At 33.2% G+C, this 26,078-nt stretch overlaps 4 protein-coding genes across 12 annotated transcripts in view; 2 read left to right on the top strand and 2 right to left on the bottom strand.

The window, feature by feature from the left end:
• The window catches only part of LOC120424471 (RNA polymerase II elongation factor Ell), a 133,411-nt gene extending 131,716 nt beyond the window's left edge, over positions 1–1,695 (bottom strand). For 3 of the 8 annotated variants that reach the window (XM_052708350.1, XM_052708352.1, XM_052708353.1), the window contains exon 1: positions 1,214–1,694. The gene's annotated coding sequence lies outside the window, so the exon portion shown is untranslated. Of the gene's footprint in view, positions 1–1,053 lie in introns of all 8 variants that reach the window. The other 5 variants (XR_008212164.1, XM_052708356.1, XM_052708351.1 and 2 more) reach the window with 5 other exon arrangements.
• Positions 1,696–10,405: 8,710 nt separating this feature from the next.
• LOC120412769 (small glutamine-rich tetratricopeptide repeat-containing protein alpha-like) lies at positions 10,406–14,957 on the top strand. Its single transcript, XM_039573364.2, has 4 exons — positions 10,406–10,628; positions 10,690–11,235; positions 14,307–14,436; positions 14,497–14,957. Exons 1-4 carry the CDS (start codon positions 10,623–10,625, stop codon positions 14,613–14,615), a joined length of 801 nt encoding a protein of 266 aa, XP_039429298.1. The 5' UTR covers positions 10,406–10,622; the 3' UTR covers positions 14,616–14,957.
• A 3,243-nt stretch (positions 14,958–18,200) lies between these two features.
• The window catches only part of LOC120412731 (coatomer subunit beta'), a 49,444-nt gene continuing 41,566 nt past the window's right edge, over positions 18,201–26,078 (bottom strand). For both annotated transcript variants that reach the window (XM_039573322.2, XM_052709107.1), the window contains exons 10-14: positions 25,898–26,054; positions 25,627–25,828; positions 19,299–19,442; positions 19,066–19,236; positions 18,201–19,004 (exon numbers count right to left, since the gene is read on the bottom strand). In XM_039573322.2, the coding sequence (XP_039429256.1) occupies positions 18,972–19,004; positions 19,066–19,236; positions 19,299–19,442; positions 25,627–25,828; positions 25,898–26,054 (707 nt within the window). In that variant the 3' untranslated portion in view covers positions 18,201–18,971. The remainder of the gene's footprint in view (positions 19,005–19,065; positions 19,237–19,298; positions 19,443–25,626; positions 25,829–25,897; positions 26,055–26,078) is intronic.
• Positions 25,070–25,555, top strand: LOC120412733 (sperm protamine P1-like). The gene is made up of 2 exons (XM_039573325.2): positions 25,070–25,237; positions 25,299–25,555. Exons 1-2 carry the CDS (start codon positions 25,223–25,225, stop codon positions 25,482–25,484), a joined length of 201 nt encoding a protein of 66 aa, XP_039429259.1. The 5' UTR covers positions 25,070–25,222; the 3' UTR covers positions 25,485–25,555.

The raw sequence follows: 26,078 nt of genomic DNA, 5'->3' as shown, positions 1-26,078 counted from the left end.
GTGTACACAAACAATCAAATTATTACTGTTTTGCTGTTGTATTTCAAATAAAAATGTATTTTATAATTGCTTCAAAATTAAATCTCAAATTATTTCAAAAAAAAGCTACCAGTAAAAAAATGGCCCAAAAATTCGCAATTTTAAATCAGAAAATGTGTAAAACTAGTTTTATGTGCAAATGCCTTTTTTACAACATAAATGGAGGTAACACATTACATCATAAAATCAGTAATGTTTCACCATCAAATTTTACATTTTAGAAAGTACAATATTTTTTATAGGGTGTTTCTTGTAATTTTTACTCGAAGCTTTAAAACGATGTTATTATGTTGTTTTGGTTTAGAAAAGTCAAAACATCCAAAGAAAGTTAGTTCTAAACGATCTGAGTCCTTTAATTTGTTTAATTTACTACATTAAATATGTGTAAATTTGCTTCTGTTTATGAGTGATTCAACTTTTCAAGGTAAACATTTATTTTGAAGTTTTAAAAAAATATTATAAAACCAAAAATATGTTGCCAGAAGAGTAAAATACAATAAATCGATGTAGTTTTTGATTGACAACTTAAAATTTTGGTTATTTCTAAGTAGTTTTTCATCACCAGCTGTGCACAATAAGTTTTGTGTACAGAAAGAACAATTTTAAACAGTTTGCTGGATTACTTCCATAATATACAATGTAAAATTTACTTGCAGATTCAACGTAAACCAATCAAAGACACTTCTTTGCATCATTTTCATGTAAAATTACCACAAAATTCCTTCGATTTCCCCACCACCAACCCGAATGACCACTCTGCGCCCGACCACCTCACTTCTCCGTCACGTCACATCGCGCGCGCACACACACGTACAGGTTCACACAACGACTAGCACAGCCTGTGCGCATTCACTCACTCTTCCAGCAGGCCTTGGACTCGATTTTAGTTTTTTTTTTCGTCGTGTGTAAGTTCCACACACTGCGGCCTACTGTGAATGTCTTGTCTTTTGGTCACACACAAAAAAAGAATCGAGATTTGACAGGTTTTCTGCAAACTTTTCCAGGTGTGTTTACCAGATTGACCATCAAAGTTACCCGGAAAAACTCCGCGCAAGTGATGACGGATGATGATTTTTCTTTTTGTTGGTTTCTGCTAGATGTGTGCGTGCGTGGAGGAAAACGCTCGCACACACACATACACGCGAAATGCACACAAACACACACGCTCACGTACCTCACGGGGAAAACTCTTAATCTTGCGTTTCGCGAATTAAAATTAAACGGTATGGTTTGTAAAAGCACAACGAGGAAGAAGAAATCGCGAATATTTCCTTTTTTTTATTTTCGAAAACAAAATTGCAGCAGTTTTCTCGCGTAGCGACCGAAACACCGTTTTTTTTTTCTCGGGTTTTCTTCGGGAAATTGTGAAACAGAACAATAAAAACGAGAAAGAACTCGGGCGCAAAACAAGAAAAACAACAAAAAGAGAGAGTCGCGTAGTAAATCCCTAGTTTTTCACGAAATTCCTTCTTCTTGTCTTCTCCTTCCTTCTCTTCTCCGCCTCCTTACGACTGCCACACTGCCGTTTTTCTTCAGGCTTCTTCCCACCACTACTACTGCTGCCACTGCCACACACTTATTCTTCTTTTCTGTTTTGCGCAGCGAGTCATATGTCCGCCCAAATCCCGAAACGGCCACACTACGACTGATTGGCAACAGTGTTCGTGGATTGCTCCGAGGCGAGGAGAGCGGAGAGAGCGAACTGTACAGTTTCTCTCTCTCGCGTGAGAGAGTGAGCCAGCTGACAGCTGACAGTTCTGGCATTTGAGTTGACGTTACAGGTTCTGCGGTATGAATGGGAATTTCAAGCGGATTTTTTGGGCGAACAGCCATTCATAAAGACTGGAAACAATAGATTTCCTTTAACGGGACTGTTTGTAAAGTACCAGTTGGAACAATAGTCATTAAAATGAATGAAATCAGGTAATTTTCGAGACAGTTGACAGTTGTTTAGGGGAATGTTTTGGTTTTTCCGCAGGGCATTTAAAACGAGGGGCGAATCGCGGAAAATCAAAATAAAATTCCGTGATGCCAGAATATACTTTTACCAAAGAGTATAATTTAGCTCAGGCGGGGTGCTCAAAGTTTTTGAAGGCCGGACCAAATTTGCAAAATAGGCCATTTAAAAAAATACGTTGAAGTTTTCCGAAATTTCTGTTATTTTTAAGACACATTCGTTAATAAAAAAAATACTAGAAAAGACAAAATGTCACTTTTAATCAGTAATGTTGATTTTATTGTTTAGGGCTAGTATGCAGATCGGAAGGAAAGGAGTAAAGAAACAGCTTTACGAACATCAGAACAAAAGAGAGGGAGCGATTTCTTGGGGCTTTTCTTCACCCTCTCTGACTTGTTTGCGCTGCCGCTGCTGCCCATTTGATTTTTTTCTTGACCGATTCCTTCCGATGTGCGTACCTTACATTAAGGTAAAATCAAGTTGTATGAACTTTCAACTTGTACTTTCATGAAAATTTATTTTTTTTTCGAAAATTGTGACATGTAATTTCAATGAAAAAATGTTACAAAATTTGTTAAGCTCCCGTAAAGTTGAATTTCAATCATTATTTTCAAAAAATGGTATTCTCGACAAAAAAAACATTTTGGCGAATAACACGTATTTCATAGAAAACAAATTAAGATTCAAATTATTTTTGAATAAACTCGACCATGATCAAAATGATTCTGAACGCAGAGGAATGCATTTTTAATGGATTTCAGCAGCAAGTTGCACGCTAGGGTCATTATGACTTCTCATTAACACCTAAACTCCCTAGCTAGAGAAAAAGGGGGATTTTTTATACAAATTTCCCCTTTTTCTCGAGCTTTGGAATTTAGGTGTTAGTAACGAAACAAATACTTTTTGCATTTAGCACAGATTTCTACCAAAGTCAAATTCGAACGTGTTATAAATATTTCCAAAAATGTTTGATGAAAGTTTTGACGATATTAGCTAGTTTACTCAAATTGAAACGTGTGAAATTGTTTTGATTACACTCAAACCCCGATGGTTTGACACCAACTGTTGTCAAACGAACGGGGTCACTTTTTAGTTTGACACCCCTTTTACACGGAGTTCACACACACTACCAAACATTTCTGGAGTTTTTTTTGAAAAGGTCCAATTAACCAAATTTTCAGTTTTTGCTTTTTGGGTGTTTTTTAATACCCCTGACTCTAGGCGGTTTCAAAAACACCCAAAAAGCAAAAACTGGAAATTTGGTTTATTGGACCTTTTCAAAAAAAAACTCCAGATTTGTTTTGATAGCGTGCGTGAGCGCCGTGTAAAATGTGACAGTTCGTCACTTTTTAGTTTGACTTTGACCAACCAACGGGGTACTAACTAAAAACGTGTCAAACGAAAAAGTGACCAACCACCGAGGGTTGAGTGTATTATGATTATTTGACAAAATATTTGTGTCGTAAAATGGGGATCAAAATATTAATCTTATTTTTCTAAACAAAAAAAAAGGTCAAAAAAGGGTAATAATTCTAATTTTGAAAAATATAAAATCACTTTTACATGATCATTCAAAATGGGTCCGCGGGCCACCAAAAAAATCAAAAAGTGGGTAACTGGCCATAACAATAACGCTTCGTTTGTATGGGTGTGACAGTTCGTTGAAGTCCCCTGCTGTTACCTGTTTTTGACCATATCTGCACAGATTTTATAATTTTTGGCGATAATATTTAACCAAATCTTGACAGATTTAAATTCAAATTATACACTCAACCCCCGGTGGTTGGTCATTTTTCGTTTGACAGTTTTTTAGTTTGTACCCCGTTGGTTGGTCAAAGTCAAACTTAAAAGTGACGAACTGTCACATTTTACACGGCGCTCACGCACACTATCAAAACAAACATTTGGTGGTGTGTGTGAACTCCGTGTAAAAGGGGTGTCAAGATTAAAAGTGACCCTGTTCGTTTGACAACAATTAATGTCAAACCATCGGGGTTTGAGTGTGATTGTTTAAGCAAAAAAAGTCTATTTCTAGAGTTTTTTTTTGGAAAAGGACCTATAAACATGTGAAAGACAATAGCCTATAGGTCCTTTAAAAAAACTCTAGATTTGTCAAATTTGGTGAACAGAGGTTTTGTGTTTTTATATGTTTAGGACTTATTAAAAGAAAAATTCAAGATTTCAAAGAACATTCAACGTAAACAAAAAGTAGTTTTGGTTTTGTGTGTCAGTTTTGCTACGAAAACTTATTGTTCAATCCTCGGTACAATCCTACACGGCCACGGCATTCTAGCAGGATTCTAGCAGAGTTCTAACAGCATGACACAGCATCCCAGTCACGACGTTCTAGCAGGATTCTAGCAGAGTTCTTACAGAGCTGGATATTCTTACAGCATTCTGTGGCATTCTAGATTAGCCGTGTGATGGCTAAATTAGTGTTGAGTTTAGGTAAACACGATTAAGCGTGTGAGCGCTCGAGAGAGCCAGTGAGTGTACGAAGATGGTGGAATAAAGCGGTGCATTGCAAACCGCAACATTGTGTTTTACTTTTAAGCTTCAGGATATCACATTGGCGATCCTGCCACGATGATTTTCCCTTGTTTTGTGGAAAAAAGTAGTGAATTAATCTGTAATATTGTGTTTTTGTGAAAAAGGAAAAGAAAATTGTAGATTTTGCACGCGTGGGGTTTGTTTTGTTTTTATTTGCCTGACGGAGCTCTTGGGTTAACCCAGTGCGTGAGTAGAGTCCGACAAGAACCCGACATTGAAGAGGCATCGTCGGTCGAATTCCATTCGGTGAATAAAAATGAGTGGTTGCGGAGGAAGAAGGCGTTTTTAATGGGTAAGAGCCGTGTCGAACTGTGTTTGGTGTAAGTGAAGGAAGGTTTATGAGTCGGCGCTTGAGGAGGTGAACGAGTAAAATAAACAAGTGAGTAGAGTGACTAAATCTAAGAAGTAGAAAGGGGTTTTCTGTGATTGAGCTGGGAGTTGTTTTATTGTGGTTCAGTATTGTACGTTCAGTTCCTTACTGGACTCGGTCGTTGGAAACGGCCGTCGGCTCAACGACTGTCAAAATAGGCGGCGGGCCAGATCGGAAAAAAAGTGAAAGGATCTCCCTCCTCACTTCGCGTCACCATCCAACTGCAGCAGTGTTGAGAAACAAACGAAGCACGCGGTCGCATGTTGGCGGCATCCAGCCAACCCTAGGGGTGTTCATGTTTAAAAAAAAAAAAAATATCATTTTTCAAGAAAAATTAAATATTTTCAGCTGAATTAAAAATTTGCAAAAACAATCGAACAGTTATTACTGATGTTGGAGAAGTGATATAAGATCAAAATTCTAATCCATTATTTATCTGTGAATAAACATTTATCACACCAAAAGAGAATCCCTAGGCCTATACACTACCGTTTCCAATGGAACACCCGCAGTCGAGCAATTTTTGACAGTTCGCTCCATAAGAAATACATTGTAGAAAAAAGCAAAAACTGCTCGAATGGAAATGCTCCATTACCATAAGAAAATCCGGCTTTTAGCTAAATCCACAATATTATGAGCAATAATGATAAAATAAAAAGATGAACAATTAAAAAAAAAAATGTCATGTAAACGTAATATGTAATTTATTGTTGTATTGGATACGGCAACCTGTTAGAGTGCATTTCAGATCAAGGAAAATCTGAGTCAAGGACTATAAGACTATACGAAAAAACATGGTATTTGAACAATCTAGTTGTGTGTTAGTATTTATGAATTTGATGCCAATTTTGATAGTAAATGATACAATAGAAAATAAAATAGTAAATTTATGATATCAGGATTTTTAGCAGGCTTGGCAGAAGTCAATTAAGCATTTTGGTGACGAAGCAGTATTAAAAGTTAAAGTATGGACCTTGATCAATTTTTACACATTTTATAAATGAGAAATGGAGGGAGTGTGAGTGTTATAAAAAAAACATGTGGCGATTTAGCTGACGTGTTTTGGAAAAAAAATAGAACAAGATTTTAAATAAGAAATAGAGATGCTTAGATTCGGCAAGCAGCTGATAGGTACGATCACTAGCGTGCACAGGGTGGGGCAACATGGGGCAACTGCCCCACCATCCTCAGAAATTTGTTCTATATTTGGTCAGGGGGTGTCCACAAATGACGTATTTTTCAAAACGTCCATATTATTGCCCCACCTTCCTCAAAGAGCTGGGCGCGCTAGTGGGTACGATTCATTGAAAGTTAGTATGAAGAGAAAAGTCAGTAAAATTAAACAAAAGGAACCTACTAAAAAGAGATTTTTTTTACTGCCAATGTTAATTAATAAATATGAAGGGTCACAATAATAATTGCGTCAAGTTATTTGATTTCAGGTTTATTTAAAAATAGTTTGTAATTTTTCTATCTTCGAATAAATGATGAAAGTATTCCAACTGTTCTGGTCAAGTAATGTAAATTACCGATGAAATTCGATTAGATTCGATGGGAGAACTATAAGAACAATAAATGGTCTGGAGGTACAGTTCGGTTGTTTATTTAAGGAAGTTTCACACGAAGTATAGACAAAGAATGGGAAAAAATCAAGAGAGTTTAAGTTTTGCCTATATGAGGTAGTTGAGTCAAGTTGGACCCATTTCCAACTATAACCAAAGTGTTTTTGAAATTTAAGAAAGGATGTCTTGGTCGGAAAAAAAATGCAATAGGTTTCAAAAAGTTGAGTCGGGTTTAGCCCAAGACCAGCAGACAAAGAGTTGAAATAGAAAGCCCATAACCTGCTAAAAAAAAAATGTGTTGCTGACAGTTGAGTCGGGTTCAGCCCTAGACCAACTTAAACTATCATGTGTTTGGAAAAAGTGGGTTTAGCCCATGGCCAGCGAAAGCCAAAAGTGTTGAGTCGGGTTTAGCCCAAGACCAACTTCAAGCTAAAGTGTGTTTGGATAAAGGAGTCGGGTTTAGCCCGGGACCTTCTTAAAAAAAAGAAAGGTTACTGACAGTTGAGCCGGGTTTAGCCCATGACCAACTTAAACTAACGTGTTTGGATAAAGATGGTGGGTTCAGCCCATGGCCAGCGAAAGCCGAAAGTGTTGAGTCGGGTTTAGCCCAAGACCAACTTCAAACTGAAGTGTGTCTGAAAAGAGGAGTCGGGTTTAGCCCATGACCTTCTTAAAAAAAAAGAAGAGTTCTTGACAGTTGAGCCGGGTTCAGCCCTAGACCAACTTAAACTATCATGTGTTTGGAAAAAGTGGTTTTAGCCCATGGCCAGCGAAAGCCAAAAGTGTTGAGTCGGGTTTAGCCCATGACCTTCTTAAAAAAAAAAGAAGAGTTCTTGACAGTTGAGCCGGGTTCAGCCCTAGACCAACTTAAACTATCATGTGTTTGGAAAAGATGGTGGATTTAGCCCATGGCAAGCAAAAGCCAAAAGAATTGAGATGGTTAACAGATATAGAAGGTGTTATGGAAAAATGAGTCTGTTTAAACTTATAACCAAATATTTTAATCTGAAGTGATTCTCCAAGTTAGTCGTTACAGTTTAAGTTAATGATAAATCAGGACACTGATTTGGTTGAAGTCAAGATAAACAAAAAGAATCCTGTATCACAACGTATTCACAATGGCATCCTAAAATTAAGCTTTGATAGAGTTATCTACGTGCGCATGCATTCTATACGTATTATATTCTGTATTCTGTTTGTATACGGAAAAAGTGAGGTTAAATTTTAGATAAAATAGTTAAATAGTTGAGTTATCGTTAAAATAAATGTCTTGTCATTTTTTTTGCGTTAAAGTAAATAAGTGGTAATAAATGGATTTAAGCGTGTTTTCGCCGTTGTACATAAACATTTACATTGAGCTTTAGGACCCTATTAACAGTACCATTGAAACGTAAGGCAAAATAACTCACATGATAGGGAGATGGTTACACGTGCTTTCAACATTTTCTATATGTAAGATGGTTACACGTGCTTTCAACATTTTCGGAAAAAGGCGAGACGTGGTACCCGAGTTTGGCTCTATTGTGAATTGGTTGTGGATTAATAATGGCGAAAGAAGTTTTGCAGCAAAGCTTAAAGACCCTATTTTTTCCGATTTTTTTTTTACAATCAACAATTTTATATAACGGATTCGGATGAGAAAAATTATTTCCAACAGTATGATGTACAACTTTCCAATATTTGTTTGATTTTTCTATGAGAAAACTGTAAATTTAGAAAAAAGATAATAATTTTGACTCTTTGGCTTTAAAGTCTTTCCAAAATCAATAAAAATTGTTGAATATACGTTAACACATCTGTTATCAACTATGTAACTAACTGTTTATTTCATTGATATATACGAGGAAACTAATTTTTTTTTCGTGTTCCAAAACATGTTTTTTTAAAGAAAAAGTTCACCAATTTTTGCGCGCTCAAAAATTGATGTTCATTATTTCAAAATCTCGTCTTTTGCAACCAGCTTCATTAAGATTGATGCAGGGAATCATGAGAAATAATCGATTTTGTTTCTTTAATCCGGCAGAAAGGCATACGATTTTAGGCAAGTAACCTCGTTTTGGCGCCACCTACATTGAAACGCAGTCGCGCTGCAAAACCTCAATAAAGAAGAGTTTTGTTATTGGTCGGGTAGAAGCAGGAGATAGTGGAAGATAAATAGCAATTTGTCCTGTCTCGGTAGAGTCGCTGTTAAGCAGTTTGACTAACAATCCAAAGGTAGTCAGTTTGAACTCCGATGGATGGGAGAATAGGTATAAAAAGAGGATTGCAATTGCCTCAACAATCAAACCTTCGGACATTTGGTTTTGAGTAGGAATCTCGCAATAGAGAACGCCAAGTTAATGCTGATGAGCTGATGAAATTTGTGTAATGTAGGAATTTAGACATCATTTTACTTGTACCTGGAATAAAATGTCAATTTGAAAATACAAACGATAGTTCCTAGTTTCCACAAGGAAAACAAGGCATTTGCAACGCGGATTCAATTCAATTTATACTCAACTAATGATGACAAACGATAAGTCGCCTTCCCAAAGGTGTCTTGATAAGGTTTAGGTCGTGATGATGCGTTACCTTCCAGTCGACTTCAGATGATGATTAGAATTATACATAGGATAGTTATTATTTGTAAGGGATGTTGAAGATAGCACTAGAAAAAAGTTATTAAACAAGGAATAAGGAAAAATAGGCAAACTAGGATAAGGGATTTGCATTTCCGAAGATTATATGAAAATTGTGAAATATGCTTTGTACCTTATGGTATAAGTTGCTGAATTTGATTAAGACCACGGTTCGGTTAATATTATGAATTTGTTGTGGATGGTTTTTCTCTGTTTTTTTTTTTCGTTTGTCTTTTTTTTTTTTTTTTTTTCAGCGGTAGCAGAGGGAAGAACAGAAGGAGCTTCCGTTTGGAATTCAACAGACTAATGATTACTACCGGAGGGACCGAACGCTGTGTTCTCATTTCTACGATACAATTCAGCGAAGACTTAGATTTAAGAGTTAAAATACAAGTGATAGTTTTTAAGTTATCATTCATTCATAAATTATCGAAGGGGAGGATGTGGCATTCTAGATTAGCCGTGTGATGGCTAAATTAGTGTTGAGTTTAGGTAAACACGATTAAGCGTGTGAGCGCTCGAGAGAGCCAGTGAGTGTACGAAGATGGTGGAATAAAGCGGTGCATTGCAAACCGCAACATTGTGTTTTACTTTTAAGCTTCAGGATATCACACATTCTAGCAGAAATGTTCAACCGTTCTAGCAGGATTCTGACAGAACCAGCTCTGCTAGAATATTTCGTGACTGGGTATTGATCCTTGCACTGTAACTTGGATTTGGCCCGCACTTTTCTCTCGCACTTTTGACAACAAAATTTCCAAAAACTAGGCAACCTGCAGTTGTTTATTTACATTTCCAGTCGCAGTTTCCACCAAACTGGACATTCGCACTTTAAAATTACGATTGACAGGTGAGCAACATCGGATCGCTTTGATCAATTTTGAGAAAATTAAAATTTCCCAAGCCAGCTTGACAAGTCGCAATAGTGCGATCGATAGCAATAATTCAGTGCGAAGTCCAAGTAAGTGAGAATTGCGCAATAAATAAGTTCAATCCTCGCACATTTTAGCTTGTGTTCCTGAAATTTTTTACATAAGACAATTTTCATTTCTGGGTGTTTTTGAAAAGTCAGAAAATTTAAAAACACCGACAGAGCACAAAATGAAAATTTTGTATATTGGACAAAATTAAAATAACATTTCTTTAAAAATAACTTTTCTGAGACCACCGCGTTCCGCTTCGCCAAAGCTGGCAACTCTGCTTGCCATCAGCTCTCTTTTGACAGTTCTCGATGTCAACAATTTTCTTTTCGCCTCTTTCATTCAGCTGCTGGCTGCAAAACAACACACCCCACTCCGCCCAATCAACCCACCCACCCACACCCATTCACTCGTTTTTCCTAGCGTATCGGAAAAATGGCTGCATGAGAGAAGTCGTCGACGGATTGTGATTGCGAAAAAAAAGGAAAGCAAAAAAGATGTTTTAATTAGACGGGGGCAGGTCGAAAATCGATACCGGACTGATAAGATCGTGCTCGCGGAGAGGAAAGGTCGTCTTTGTCGCGAGAGGTTCAACCCAGGAGGAGGATGGTGGTGAGTTATTATTTTGTTGACACTTTTGTGCGGGCGCTAATTGATTCCGTTCCGGATTTAGGAAAACGCCAGCAAGGAACCGTCCGAATCGGCGGCGACGGCCCCCGAGAAAGAAGGGGGCAAAGCCAACCTGAACCTGTCGGCGGACGAGCTCAAGGATGAGGGCAACCGGTGCGTCAAGGCGGGCAACTTTACGGAAGCGATCCTGCACTACAGCCATGCCATCAAGCTGAGTCCGGCCGATCCGATCTTGTACAGCAATCGGTCCCTTGCGTTCCTCAAGCAGCAGCAATACTTCTACGCCAACGAGGACGCGGACCGAGCGATCGGCCTAAACCCGACCTGGGCCAAGGGTTACTTCCGGAAGGCGGAGGTTCACATGGCCGTTGGCCATTACGACACGGCGCTGCTTTCGTACGGGAAGGCACTTCAGTTGCAGCCCCAGGACATGGGCATCATACAGGCGGCCCGGAAGTCGGCCGAGCTGAGCAATCAGGACGTGGAGCGGGAAAAGCGAATGCCCGTGATGGGAGCTGGGATTGGGTGCGTCGTGGGGATGGCCATCGTGATGGCCGATATGCTGCTGGCGGACAAGCCGACGATTAGGGTGAGTTGGTGGGTGAAGATGTTGTTGCACGGTTTTCTTAGGAAAATTATCAAATCTTTCACAATTAACGTCAATTAACTACCTAATGATTTGAGCAATAATCCCAGAAGTCTAGATCAATTCTTCAAAATGTCCTTTTAACATAGGAAACACAATGAGAAATCATGACTCATGAAACCTTTTTAAAAAATACTCAAAAATTCAGCTTTTTATGTAAAAGGATTTCAGCCAAAAATTCCAAGCTATTGTTAGTGAGATAACACTGAATCCAAAAATTTTGATATAAAAAAAGATTTTTTTTAACTCTTAAGTTTAAAAAAAAACATTTAACCTTCTACGGGATTTGAGGATTTCGACTAAGTTTTGATCTTTAAAAAGCATTGGAAAGAAAAACTCTTAAAATTTTAGAAAATCTATGGGTCTAATCTTTTATTTTGTTTTATGTGACTTTTCTTGGACTTTTCCAATGTTTTAAAAAATGTCTTTTTTAGGGGTCAACTTTGGCTGTGTTTTTACAAACATTTCCTATATTTTCAGTAAAAAGAAGTATGCAATAATTTTTGTAGTGTACCAGACTATGTATCTACGCATTTTTTTACAATTTAAATGTTGATGGTGCCATTCTAAAGCAGAAAATTTGAAAAACAAGCAACAAATTGAAAAAGTGATTGTAAAAACGTGAAAAAAATAGATAGGCGAAATGTAATTATGTTAGGTGGTAGAATAGGCCAAATACTACCAAAAACAAACAAAAACTAAAACAGATAAAATAAAAATAAAACAAGAAAAACATAAAACAAGAGAAGTAAACTTTTTCGTAGAACAAAAGTTGCTCAAAATGTCCTTTTGATTACGGGAAAAATAAAAAATTTCGAAAAAAATTGGGCAGTGGAAGGTTAACAACTATTAAAATATCTATAATTTTTAAATTAAAAAAAAACCTACTACTTTCTACAAAATTATAAGAATTGTTAACAAAATGAAGAAAAAAAAAATAAAATCACAAATTGCTAAAACTTAATTGCAGCAAAATTAAAATTTCTGATTTCGAAAGATGTTGCTGAAATTGGCCAAAATTCAGAATTTTCTTTAATTATGATTTTTTTAAATCCTTAAATTTTCAATTATTTTTATTTTTACACTACTAAAAATTTGTTGAATTTTTGATTTTTTTTTATTTTTTTTCCTGTTTTTTTATTTTTTAAGTTTTCTTCCTAATCTAGTATAGAGTGTATTAAATTTTTTTTTTTTTTTTTTATTTATTTTTTTTTTTTTTTAAAATATTTGTACTTTTTTTTATTTCTGAACTTCTCTCTAAATTTTTTAAACTTTCTTAAATTAAAATTGCTAGAGTAAATAAAAAAATACTCTACATGAAAAAATATTTTTTTTAATTTGCTAATTTTACATATAAATGTAATTTACTTTAATTTACATATAAAATGTTTCAATTTTTTTTTGAATTTTTTAATATCCTGAACTTTTTTTTTCAATTATCAAAATTTTGTAAATTGCTAATTTTATTTTAATTTCTAATTTTCTATTCCAAAAATTTCTTAAATTGGTTAAACTTGTAATACTTTCTAAATTTATTAAACGTCCTAATTTTTTTTCAATTTCTAAAATTTTAAATATTTCTAGAAAATTTCTTTATTTTTTATTTTTTTTTATTTGTTTTATTATAAAAAAATATATTTCTAAAATTTCTGGTTTTTTTTGTATAATCTTTCTTCAATTCTTTTCAATTTCACAATTTTTGATAAATTTAAAATTCTTGTTATTCTTACAAATATTTGAATTCTCTAAATTCAAAAATTTCATAGGTTTCTTAAATTTCTAAATTATTTGATTTTTTTCTAAAAAATTCTAATTTCAAATAGTTCTTAGTTTTTTTTTAATTTCCATATTTCTGATTTTTCCAATTTTCCAAATTTTATTTTAAAGAAATATTTAACAATTTAAGATACTTCAGTTTTTAAAAACTTTCCTAATAACCTTATTTTGAAAACCCAAACATTTTATAAGTTATTTAAATTTATTTTTTGCTACAATTTTCTTGAAATTTCTCAATATATTTATTTTTGGTGTTAAATTTTCTCATTTCTCATGATTTAAATTTTCCTAAATTTATTAAAATTCTAAACCTACATAGTTAAATTTAAAAAAAAATTATAAATTATCATACATCTTTTAAATGTTTGTATTGTTTAAAATTTTCTGCATTTTATTTTAAAAAAATTAGAATTTTAACATTCTCTTATTTCGAAAAAATGTTTTTTTTGTTTTTGCTTTTTTTAAGTTTATTTCAAAAAACAATTTTTTGTTTTTAATTTGTCAAATTTCTCAAGATTTAAAATGCATTAAATTGTTGCTATTTTTTTTTAAATTTGGTATTTTTTTTCAATTTTAAATTTCCAAAATTCTTTGGATTTCTTTTTTTCAGTGAATTGCTTCAATGTGTAAATTTTCTGAAATTTGTAAAATTTACTTTATTGCATATTTATTATTTATTTTAGGAAGATTATGGTAAAAGATATCAAATTTAAATTCTAAGTTTTTTTTTACTTCAATTTCTAAAATTTTCTTTATTAGTTTTATTTAATTCTTAAATTTAAATCATTTTCAGATTAAACTAAATTTCTTATATTTCCTTACTTTCTATTTTTTTATTGAATATTTTATTTTTTAGTTGATAAATTTTTTAAAACTTCAGAAATATTATATTATACTCGTTTTTAATTACTGATAATCAGAATCTTTTTAATTTTTTTTTGAATTTCTCAAATTACTTAAATTACAAACCTTTTGTACAGTTTTCAAGGTCTGTTGATTTGGGAAAATATTAAAACAAAACTAAATGTTAAAGTTGCATATAAATATAGTTTTTTTTTGGTCGTGAAATGCATTAGTTTTATTTCTAAAATTTCTCTTTATCTTTTTTTTTAATTTCTAAAGTTATATATTTTTTTAATTTATGATGAGAAATTTAAGATCAGAAAGTACATACAATGTTTCAGCCAAAAAAAGTCTTTGTTTTTATTTAATTATGCTTCACCTTCTCGTCCCTTCAGTACACCTCACTGATGGTGCTCGTGGTGCTGGTGGTTTCCGCCATCGGTTACGGAATCGCCAAACTGATCCGCTACTACACGAAACTGCAACGAAAGGGACTGCTCGACCCGCCGCTCAATCTTTTAGAAGGTAAACAGTTTTCTTATTTGTAAATCATCATTTTTTTAAATCAATTTTTGATTTTATTAGACTTTCTACCAACCAAAGAGGAGGACACGGAAAATGGAGGCCCAAACGAGCACAAACCCCCGCGGAACCGGTACTCAAAGGCCCAAGCTCGGCAACGTTTCAAAAAGGGCAAAACATAATAACACGTCACGTAAAGATGCTGCTGCTGCTGGAATCGGATGAGATTGGTGGAGTGACTATTGAAGCTGAGCAGCTAGTCCCGAGTTTTAAGGCTTATGTTTTGTTGAGACGACAAATTTTTAGTTTCTTTTGTTCACTATTTATCCTGTTTTGTTAAATAGAACCATTTAAAAAAAACATTGCAAATCAAACATAAATCGGTCGAAGATTAAACTTACGATACAGTACCAATACAACGCGAAACAAAGCTGCATTTTCCTCTCCTTCTGAGACTCACTTTTCTACGTAAATTAACAAACACAAATATACAACATAACACTTTATAAAACTTGTAAACTGTACATCAGTGAAGAATGGATCAACTAGAAATGTTTAGTTTATTCCTAATTTCCATCTGAGTAGTGGTTTCCCCCTTTGAATTTTGAAAAAAAAGAAAAGAAATATGATTCTTTCAATATGGTTAGGTGTTCGGTAGGTAAATGACGGATAAAAAAAATAATGGGCATTTTAAATAAATGTAGACTATGGCGGCGCGAACTGCATGATAAACAAAAATCAGCTTTGGTTGTTTTATTTGTGTTGGAAAGAAAAACCGGCGAATTTGAGAAAGAAAGCGCGATCCCTTTCACTGCCTTTTATTTTATTGAAGACTTTATTTTTCCCTTTTTTTAAGCAAATTTAGTTTGTTGATAACCTTAGCATTTTTGGTTTTATATAAGAGTTCTAAACTATTCTAAAATCCCGATCTATCAAACTTTACAATTTTGCATGGGTTTTAAAACAGTAGTGTGTGAATCCTTACTTTAAAAAAGAATTATCCGGATTGGCTGAGTCATGCCCGAAAATCAGCGAGTGCAAGCTACCGTTCCAACTTTTTGAAGGGGGTGAGAGTTGTAATGTTAAAAAACAAATCATTACTTTGTGAACATCTTATACAACAGTTCTAAAACATTAAAAAAAACTTTTCTTTAATAAATAATTAATAAATTTCAAAACATCAGAATTTCATAAATGTTAAAATTTTGAAGTTTGAATTTGGTACTCTTTAATAATTTTCATAATTTAAGGTTCTAAAAATTTCTAAATAATTCAAAAATCTAGAGAAGCATATTCTTTAATTTTAAAATTGGAAGATTAATCATTCAAAAACTATCCTAAAATTTAAATTCTCAAATTCATTAATTCTAAAATTGGAAAAAATAAAAAAAAATCTACGAAACTTCTGAATAAAAAATTAAATCAAATTCCTAAAAAATTACAAACTAAAGTTTACATTTCTGAAATTCTGTAAATCAAAAACTAAAAAGTGTAATTCAAAAAATTTAGAATTCCAAAATTCTTAAACTCCTTAGTAAAAAAAACTTTTTTTTTCATTTAAAGATTGTAATATTCTTAAATTCTTTCTTAAATTTTAATGTTCTAGTTTTTGAAATTCTGCAGGTTTCTTATACTAAAACTCTTAAATTTTAATATTCCTGAATCTCAAATCTCAGGTTCAAAAGACTTTATATTTCAAAAATATTAAGATTCTACATTTGGTTGAAGTTCAAAATTCTGAAAGCCTTTGTTTAAAAAATATTAAATAATATTACAAAATTCTAATATTCCTAAATTTAAACTTTAAAGAAATCCATGTATGAAATTCTCAACTGCTTAATTTTCAGATCGAAACTTTTAAAACCAAATCTGAAATTTAAAGATTCTGACATTTGAAAATTCTCAAAACTAATTTTTACAGTTCCTAAAATTTCAAGCTTAAAAGTTTTAAGGCTCTTAATTTCAAATTTTAAATTCTGCATTCTTGAAGTCTCAAATTAAGAAAAAGTTAAATTTGAATTGATCTTAAATTTCAAATTTCTTAATTTAAATTTCTAAAATTTTAACTTTCTGAATTCATATTCGAAAAAAGGTAAATTCTAAAATCCAAATTTTTAAAATCCTAAAATTCTAAAAATCTAAAATTGTAAAATCCTAAAACTTTAAATTCTAGAATTCTGGAATAAGCAAAATATTTAAATTCAAAAATCTTTAATTCTGATGTTTTAAATTCTGAAATTGAAAATTCTAAAATTTAAATTCTTTAAATTAAAATTTTTAAATTTATAATTTTAAATTCTAAAATAAAAAAAATGGTTCTAAAATTCTAAAAATTAAAAATATGAAGTTTTAAATACTAAAATTTAAAACTCGGAAATTTAAATTTCTAATATTTAAAATTCTGAAATATTTAGTTCCAAAATTTAACATTCTAGATTTTAAATTCAAAAATGTATTTAAAAAACTAGGTGTCATCCATAAACCACGTGGGCACTTTAAAAGGGGGGGGGGGGGGGTTGGCGATTGTCCTCGATCCATACAAAAAAGTTTTTTTTTTGTATGGACAATTGTCCACGTAGTTTATGGATGGTCCCTAAGCTTCCATCCACCTCGGGATTCGAAATGACGACCTTTGGATTGTGAGTCCAACTGCCTACCAGGGACTCCACCGAGACAGGACCCAGGGAGCTATCGAACTAACCCTCTAGGTTAGACCGGGGCCAACATTTACTCCCCCGTCCGACGAAAGGCGTGGTCAGACAAATCAGTTTCGAAAAATGCTACCGGGACCGTCTGGGATCGAAAATAAGCCGAGGCAACCAAAAATTAAAAGTTCTAAAATTTAAAATTCTAAAATTTAAAACTCCTGAATTTAAAAAAATTAAATTCCTTAATTCAATTTTCAAAATTTTTATTTCTGAAATTTTAAATTTTAAAACTTCAAATTCTGAAATTTAAAAATCCAAAACTAAAATTCTCAAATTTATATTTATGAAAATTGAAATTTCTTAGATTTTAAAATGGTTAAATTCTATAATCAGAATCCTAAAATTCTAAAATAAAAATTTTAAAGGAAAAAATTCTAAAACTCTGAACTAAATTTTGAGTATTTGAAATTTAGAAATTCTGAGATTTAAAATTTTAAATTCAAAAATGTAAAATTTGAAAATTTAAAATTATAAACTTTGAAAATTATAAAATTTTAAAATTTAAATTACAAAATTTAAAATTCTAAAATTCTAAAATTTATAATTTAGAACTAAAAAATCTCAAGTTTTAACATTTTAAAAATTTAGAGTTTTAAATTCAAGAATTTAAAACGCCGGGATTTCAAATTCTAAATTTTCAAATCCTCAAATTTCAACCTCTTAAATTTTAATTCAAAATTTTAGAAATTCTTAAATCGTGCAATTCCAAAGTTTTTAAAATTCTAAATTAAATTCAAAAATTTTAAATTCCTCAATTCAAAATTCATTGATTCGAAAATTCTAAATTCTAAAAACGCAAATTAAAAAATCCAAAATGAAAAATTTCTAAAATCAAGAATTAAAAAAAGTTATGCAGTCTAATATTTTTTATTTCAAAAAATCTAAAATTGAAAACTATATGACTTGATAAACTTATAATTTATTTGCAAAGTTTTGAAAATTTCAGATAAATAAGCATAACAATTGTCATATAATACGATCATTTAAAAAAAATGACATCATCATTTATGGACACCTAATGTCTTTCGGATTGCTAAGAAATAATTAAAACGCACACAGTTTTGTTTCAATATACTGGATTTTCTTATATTTAAGGGTTTTGCTTTCTTGTTTTTTTTTGTGTCTGTGTGTTTTAAATGGTTCCACCTTCACTTTACTTTTTACTTCATCTTGTCTTCCTTCACGTCCCATCGCAACGATCCAATCATAGAAGAAGACCAAACAAATATATAAAGATTCGCAATAATTTGCAGCGACAATAATAATAGCAATGATCGTGTCTTTGCGTATTTTTTTTTGCGTTTCAATTGATAGAATAATAACATACAAAAATTAATTCCTAGCACGATGAGAAAAAACGGAATAAAGTACCAACTTTGTTCTAAATTACACAGTTTTTTTTCGTTAAGTTTTCATTATTAACCTTTAGCAGCAACAAACTTAAATCGCTTAGCTTCTGTTTGTTTGTGTGTGAGAGTTGAGTTTTGTCCTTCTCAACCATGGAATTGTGAGACACGCTTTCTTAAATGCATCTCTTTTGCTTTTTTTCTGGTTAGATAATGTGCTTGAGGGGAAGAAGTGAGGCAAAAAAGAGTGTCGTTATCGTTTTGCGATTTTAAAATACTTTTTTCTTCCTTTCTTACATGCATGCTTTTGTTTTCCTGTTCTTTGCGGTCCTTCCGTCCGTGTGTCTTCTGTTTGTGTTGTTTGCTTTATTTTTTACCATTTTTTAATAATTATATTTAACCTCTAATATACTCTGCCCTAACGACTACTAAAAAGTGGGGGATTTCCATTCTGCGGCAATGCGCAAAGCAACGCGATCCCACCTCAGTCGCTCAACTCGTCGTCTATATTTACATCCTGGAAAGTTTCAAAACAACTATTAAATCTTTTGCATAAAAAAATCCCCCAAACAACTCACCGAAGTGTCAATGTTATCGTCCAGGTTGAGCGCCTCGATCTCCGACTCAAAGTCCTCGAGCGAGCTCTTGCGCTTGATGGGGGCGGCGGCTGTGGTGACCGGCGGAGGCTGCACTGACACGGTGGAAGTCGCTGCTGGCACCACGGCGGGTCGGTCCTCCTTGGGTGGTTGCTGAAAAGTGTTTGAATTTTATTAAATAACCTTCAAAATATTGCAATGAAGAAAAGTCTTACCACTCCGGCGGATTGTGTAGTCACAGCGGCGGTTGCGCCGGAAGATGACGCTTCGCCACCGGTGCTCGGGTCGTAGTCGAATCGGCCCTCGTTTTCGGCCGCCTTCATCTCTTCCACCGGACACCGGTCGATGTTCAGGGGGACCTGTGGAGGGGAGGAGAGAAGGAAATTTTACAGGTCAATAAGCATTAGGATCACAGAAAACATTTAACACTTTAAGCTAAAATAACGGCGAAGCTATTAAAAATAATGTGTACAATTTTAATTAAAATACCATTTAAAAATAAGTTTTGAATGCCTACACCCACATGGAAGTTATATAGCAGAAGTTGTTATCCAGCTTTTGCTTCACATAGTGATAGCTTTTCAGTCAAAATAACACCTTTGCCCCTGTGTAAACTTGAAAGCAATTCTGCTGCCATCATCAATTCACATGCGCTCCGTACGCAAGAGAACTGAGCAATTCTCTCAGATATCGGTCATTCGATTTTTTTGTATTTTTTTTATCCGGCTGAAACTTTTTTGGTGCCTTCGGTATGCCCAAAGAAGCCATTTTGCATCATTAGTTTGTACATTTAAATTTCCATACAAATTTGGCAGCTGTCCATACAAAAATGATGAATGAAAATTCAAAAATCTGTATCTTTTGAAGGAATTTTTTGATCGATTTTGTGTCTTCGGCAAAGTTGTAGGTATGGATATGGACTACACTGAAAAAAAATGATACACGGTTAAAAAAAATTGGTGATTTTTAATTTCACTTTTTGTCACTAAAACTTGATTTGCAAAAAAAAAACACTATTTTTAATTTTTTTAAATATGTTTTAGGGGACATAATGCCAACTTTTCAGAAACTTCCAGGTTGTGCAAAAAATCTTTGACCGAGTTATGAATTTTCAAATCAATACAGATTTTTTCAAAAGATCGAAATATTAGTCGCAAAAATTTTTCAATTTCATTTTTCGATGTAAAATCAAACTTGCAATCAAAAAGTACTTTAGTGAAATTTTCATAAAGTGCACCGTTTTCAAGTTATAGCCATTTATAACTTTTTTTGAAAATAGTCGCAGTTTTCCATTTCAATTTTTAAATCAAGGCCCTTTCGAAATGTTAGTCTCGATTTGAAATTTTTGAAAATATTGTTTTCGAAAAAATCGGAAAATTTCACGAATGTTGATTGCAAATGATTTTACATCGAAAAATGAAGTTGACAAATTTTTGCGACTAATATTTAGATTTTTTGAAAAAATAAGTATTGATTCAAAAAATCATAACTCGGTCAAAGATTTTTTGCACAACCTTGAAATTTATGAATATTTGGCATTTTATGTCCTCGAGAAAATATTAAAAAAAAATAAAAATGGTGTTTTTTTTGCAAACCAAGTTTTAGTGACAAAAAGTAAAATTAAAAATCACCAAAAAGATTTAACCGTGTATAATTTTTTTTCAGTGTAGTCCATACCTACAACTTTGCCGAAGACACCAAATCATTCAAAAATTCCTTCAAAAGATACAGATTTTTGAGTTTCCATACATCATTTTTGTATGGACAGCTGCCAAATTTGTATGGAAAATTATATGGACAAACTAATGATGCAAAATGGCTTCTTTGGGCATACCGAAGGCACCAAGTTTCAGCCGGATTAAAAAATACAAAAATTAAAATTAAACAAAAATCGATTTCGTAGAGAACTGTTCAACTACAACCAGTTTTGCCAGTTTTGATCATAATTGATTGCATTATAAACGAAACTCTAGGTGGGTTTGTTTTGTAGAAATTGCGCTTTATTAAAATTTGTTTGAAGTGGTTTTCGATTGTAAACATAAATTTAACAAATCAACTGCGATCGAACATTTTTTAAATATTTTTCAAGTTTTGTTTTCGTCCAGAAAATGGCTACTTGGCAATTTTTTGTAATTCTTGGCAAAAAGTTTTTTTTTCTTAGCATTTTTAAAGCCAAGTAAGTATGAAGCTCGGAATAAACGTGGCCAATAAAAATTCTAAGGTGCGTGCGCTTGTGTTTTTAAGGGAAAACAAAATTAGAAAATTAGAAAAAATATTGATAAACATAAGAAATCAATTAAACACCTTAAAACTTAAAAAAAAAAATATTTTAAAAATTTAAAATTTGAAAATTTAAAGATTTAAGAAAATGAAAATTTAAAGATTTAAGCATTTAAGACTTTAAGAATTTAAGAATTTGAGAATTAAGAATTTAAAAATTTAAGAGTTTAAGAGTTTAAGAGTTTAAGAGTTTAAGAGTTTAAGAGTTTAAGAATTTAAGAATTTAACAATTTAAGAATTTGAGAATTTAAGAATTTAAGAATTTAAGAATTTAAGAATTTAAGAATTTAAGAATTTAAGAATTTAAGAATTTAAGAATTTAAGAATTTAAGAATTTAAGAATTCAAGAATTTAAGAATTTAAGATTTTAGGAATTTAAGAATTTAAGAATTTAAGAATTTAAGAATTTAAGAATTTAAGAATTTAAGAATTTAAGAATTTAAGAATTTAAGAATTTAAGAATTTAAGAATTTAAGAATTTAAGAATTTAAGAATTTAAGAATTTAAGAATTTAAGAATTTAAGAATTTAAGAATTTAAGAATTTAAGAATTTAAGAATTTAAGAATTTAAGAATTTAAGAATTTAAGAATTTAAGAATTTAAGAATTTAAGAATTTAAGAATTTAAGAATTTAAGAATTTAAGAATTTAAGAATTTAAGAATTTAAGAATTTAAGAATTTAAGAATTTAAGAATTTAAGAATTTAAGAATTTAAGAATTTAAGAATTTAAGAATTTGAGAAATTAAGAATTTAAGAATTTAAGAATTTAAGAATTTAGGAATTTAAGAATTTAAGAATTTAAGAATTTAAGAATTTAAGAATTGAAGAATTTAAGAATTTAAGAATTTAAGAATTTAAGAATTTAAGAATTTAAGAATATGTAGAATTCTGAAGAACTTGTAGAATTTTTAGAATTTGATTTTTTTAGAACTTTTAGAATTTCAAGAATTTAAAGCTCTACGATTTTTCGCAATTTGTAGATTTTTTTTAGAATTTATAGAATACTTTGAATTTTTTGAGTTTTTAGAACTTTGAGAATTGTTCGAATTGTTGAATTTTTAGGATTTGTAGATTTTTTAAAATTTGTAGAATATTTAGGATTTGTAGAATTTTTAAAATTTGTAGAATTTGTAGAAGTTTTAGAATTTATAGAACTTTGGGAATTTGTAGAATTTTGCAATTTGCAGATTTTTTTTTTAGAATTTATGGACTTTTTTTAAATTTGTAGATTTTTTTGAGTTTTTAGAACATTGAGCATTTGTAGTATTTGTAAAAAATTTAGAACTTGTATAATTTTTAAAATTTGTAATTTTTTTATAATTTGTATAATTTTTAAAATTTGTAATTTTTTTTATAATTTGGTTAATTTTTAAAATTTGTAATTTTTTTTATAATTTGGTTAATTTTTAAAATTTGAAGAAATTTTAGAATCTTTAGAACTTTGAGTTTATAAAAAATAGATCTTTTTGAGTATTCTGATTGTAGCACTTTGTAGCACTTTTTAAAAAATTGTAGAATTTTTGAAATTTTAAAACTCTCACATTTTTTTTAAATTTTCGAAATTTTCAAATTTTAACGAATTTTTAGATTTTTTTTCAAATTTGTAAATATTTTATTTTTATTTTGTAAAATTTTTAAAATAAAATTTGTAAAAAAAAAATGTTCTTGACAATTTGAATTTTAGCATTAAAATTAAAAATGCAAATGGGTTTTCAGCGTGTTTTTAACCGGTGTACATAAAACATTAATATAGGGGTGTTCACTACGCTATTCGAAAAGTAGGTCAAGTTATTTCTAAAAATGATTTAAAATCAAATCGTTCCTTCTAAAACATCGCCCTGGCATTCCCTAATAATTCTTTAATTAATAATTTCAAACTGGCAGCTAGCAAAATCTAAACTTAGTAACATGTACCCTCCCTGTAAAGGCTTATGAATTGATCTCAGTTGAAAGGTTCTCCAAATCTCTGAATTGCAAATGTAACATCCTGGAGCAGAACTGGTAAAATCTAATAAACACTAATTGAAAAAAATAAATAAATAATTTCAAACTGTTATGAAAGGATTTGATAAATTTATTATTTATGCAAAATAGTACATTTTGAATAAATAAATAAATCTGCAGAAATCATAATCACTAAATAAAATTAACAACAACATAATCACAAAGCTGCCCATGAGCATAGACTAAATATATATAGATACGCCACTCCGCTGTTGGGGCTGGCGACACTACCGCCACGCCAAAATTACACCTGGTGACAATTCACAGGTACTAATCTACCCTTTAGAAACGTTTAAGAAAAAATCCAACCAAATTCAGTTCAATGCTCAGTGGATATATCCAAGCAACTCTCGACCAGCAACAGATATTTCAAAGAAATGTCAAAACAAAGACCGTGCTTTGCGAATTTGAAATTTGCTGATTGTGCCGTTTTCTACCGCATCAAGCAGCTGGTTCACTTCCGTCGAAAGTTGATGGCCGGTTATATAACTACCATGCAGATTCTGGCGGTGTGAATGTTCCAGTCAATAGACCGGAAGTGTTGTGCTCTCCAAGAAGGCAGGTGAGAAAAAAAGTTGTAGCAAATTATCCTCCATCAAAAAGCTTGTTTTGTTTTTCACAGCTTCGTGAGTTTCCGGGAAACTATGACCGTGGTGATGGTGAAAGCGAATAGACGGTGCATTCGGAAGCGGCAGAGTGGAAGTCAGTTTGGCCGCGGTGGATGGAAGTCGATGCTTCCAGCAATGCCTCGATGGACATGAATTGGTCCAGCCTGGTCTAACGTCCATTTAAAAGAAAATACTGGCATCGGGGAAAGATTTTTCTGTTATTCACCTTGAAACCATGCACATAACGCCCTGCGGGGGTATATAATATCAGTATTACGAAACAATAAATGTAGAAACACACTTTAGTATTGTTTTTATTGTAGAACATGTTTCAGGATATCAGATTGCAACTATGGTGTACTCCACTGGAAACCTGAAGTAGGATAGTTTTCCGCCAGGAAAGGGTTAGATTAGGTTGTTGAGGACATGACAGAGAGGATGGGAACCGCGGAGCCTAACCAACCTTTAAATTGGTGAATTCACTTCTATCGTCGTTTTTGAATCAACTTTCTGTCTTTCATTTAGCGTATCGCTAATCGTTACGATCGGCGCAACCGGCAGGTACTGTAGATTACGGTGTAGCGGTGCAGAGAACAGCGCGTCTCCGTGGGCCTGCAGTCATCCATCCGACGTCGGTAACTCGGCCCGGTAATCGCACCAGCCATTGCCATCATTATGTTGATTGTTGGATCATATTTGCGCACCTCGAAAATGATCTGCATCTGCTAAAACTCGCTCGTAGTCGCCACCAGATTTTTTTTCCACAAGCAAATATGCAAATCGAAATTAATGACAGTTGTTGATGACAACAAAATTGTGATCAGAAAGTCATAGCGAGCTACGATTTTGTTTAGCAATTTAGTACCTGTAATTTGACTGTGGGGGCGCGCAGAGCGCTAAAGGGGTGTCGCCACCTGGGTATATGAAGCAATTTCCAAGTGGGACATCTACTTGATTAATAATCTATGCCATGAGATAATCCTTCGAAAATTCGAATTTCCCAGTTTTCCTGAAGGGGGAAAGCGCCTTCATCCACTGAAGTGAAATTCTTTCCTCGGAATTTTAAAATCAATCAAAGCAAACTGGGTTTCCGTCCAACCGAACGAAAATTTCAAACCCGTTCGAGCCTTTGAAGCAACCGGAAGCACTTTTTGCTCCCGAACAACTTTCAAGACAGCCTGTTTGGAAGAAGAAGCTCTTTTCAACACCACCAAATTCAATCCAAAGTTGCACAAGCTTTGAAATCATGGACCAACGGCTGGTAAGTACATAGTTCAACCCAACCCCTGGATCGGTCTCTAAAATCCCCCTCCGCTTGGCAGGACCAACTCGGAGAGCCCACGGATGCCGCCCGCCGTCGGCGCCGGTCCGCGATGGGAGGAATGGCCTCGGCACCGCGTCGCCGGTCCCGTTCCCGCAGGCGATCCGCGTCTAGGGGCGCCAGCACCACCCGTCGGTCGCGTTCTCGGGGAGGTTCCCGTCGGCGGCGTAGCCGCAGCCGCCACTAGGTTCTTCACGGGGGATTTTTAAACGTACGGCGGGGGGTCCAAAATTTGAACCAATAAAATTCGAAAATTTACCAGTGCATTGAATGAAAAAAAAATTGTGCATTTTGTTTTGCTTCGTTGCTATGGTGATGAGGGCACTTACGTTGATGGCCGCCGAGGCTGGCAGCACGGTGGTGCGTTCCGGCAGCAGGAACTGCTGCGTCTTGACCGCGTCGTAGAAGCCGGGGAAGAGGTTCTCGTACTGCTGCGGGTCCGCCAGGCTTTGGCCGGCCTTCTCGTTGATCTTGGCCAGCTCCGTTCGCCAGATGTCGAGCACGTACGAGATTTTGTTGGGCAGGTAAGTTCTGGAAAGATGGGGAAAATGTCTCGGTTATTTTGGGCAAATTCTACGAGGCTCTTCAGTGGAATGGTACCTGGCAAAGAACGCCGCTTCCGGTATCCGGTTGGTTTGGATCAGAATCTCCAAGCACTTCTCCAGGTCGCCGAGCAGGAACATCGACAGGAAGGAGATGTTGAATTTGCCCTGCGAGACGCCGTTTTCGCCCAGATTCCGCAGCATGTTGGAGTCACCTGAAATCAAATTGACCTCTTTAG

The sequence above is a fragment of the Culex pipiens genome, chromosome 2, assembly GCF_016801865.2.
Source record: "Culex pipiens pallens isolate TS chromosome 2, TS_CPP_V2, whole genome shotgun sequence".
Classification (NCBI taxonomy): domain Eukaryota; kingdom Metazoa; phylum Arthropoda; class Insecta; order Diptera; family Culicidae; genus Culex; species Culex pipiens.
Note: the sequence above shows the minus strand (reverse complement) of the source record. Positions and strands in the feature narration are given on the sequence as shown.

What these genes read in the sequence shown, in the direction of transcription:
- LOC120412769 (XM_039573364.2), top strand. An exon ending in CGGACAAGCCGACGATTAGG is followed by an intron (nt 11,236 to 14,306) that starts GTGAGTTGGTGG and finishes TCGTCCCTTCAG; the next exon opens with TACACCTCACTGATGGTGCT. An exon ending in GCCGCTCAATCTTTTAGAAG is followed by an intron (nt 14,437 to 14,496) that starts GTAAACAGTTTT and finishes TGATTTTATTAG; the next exon opens with ACTTTCTACCAACCAAAGAG.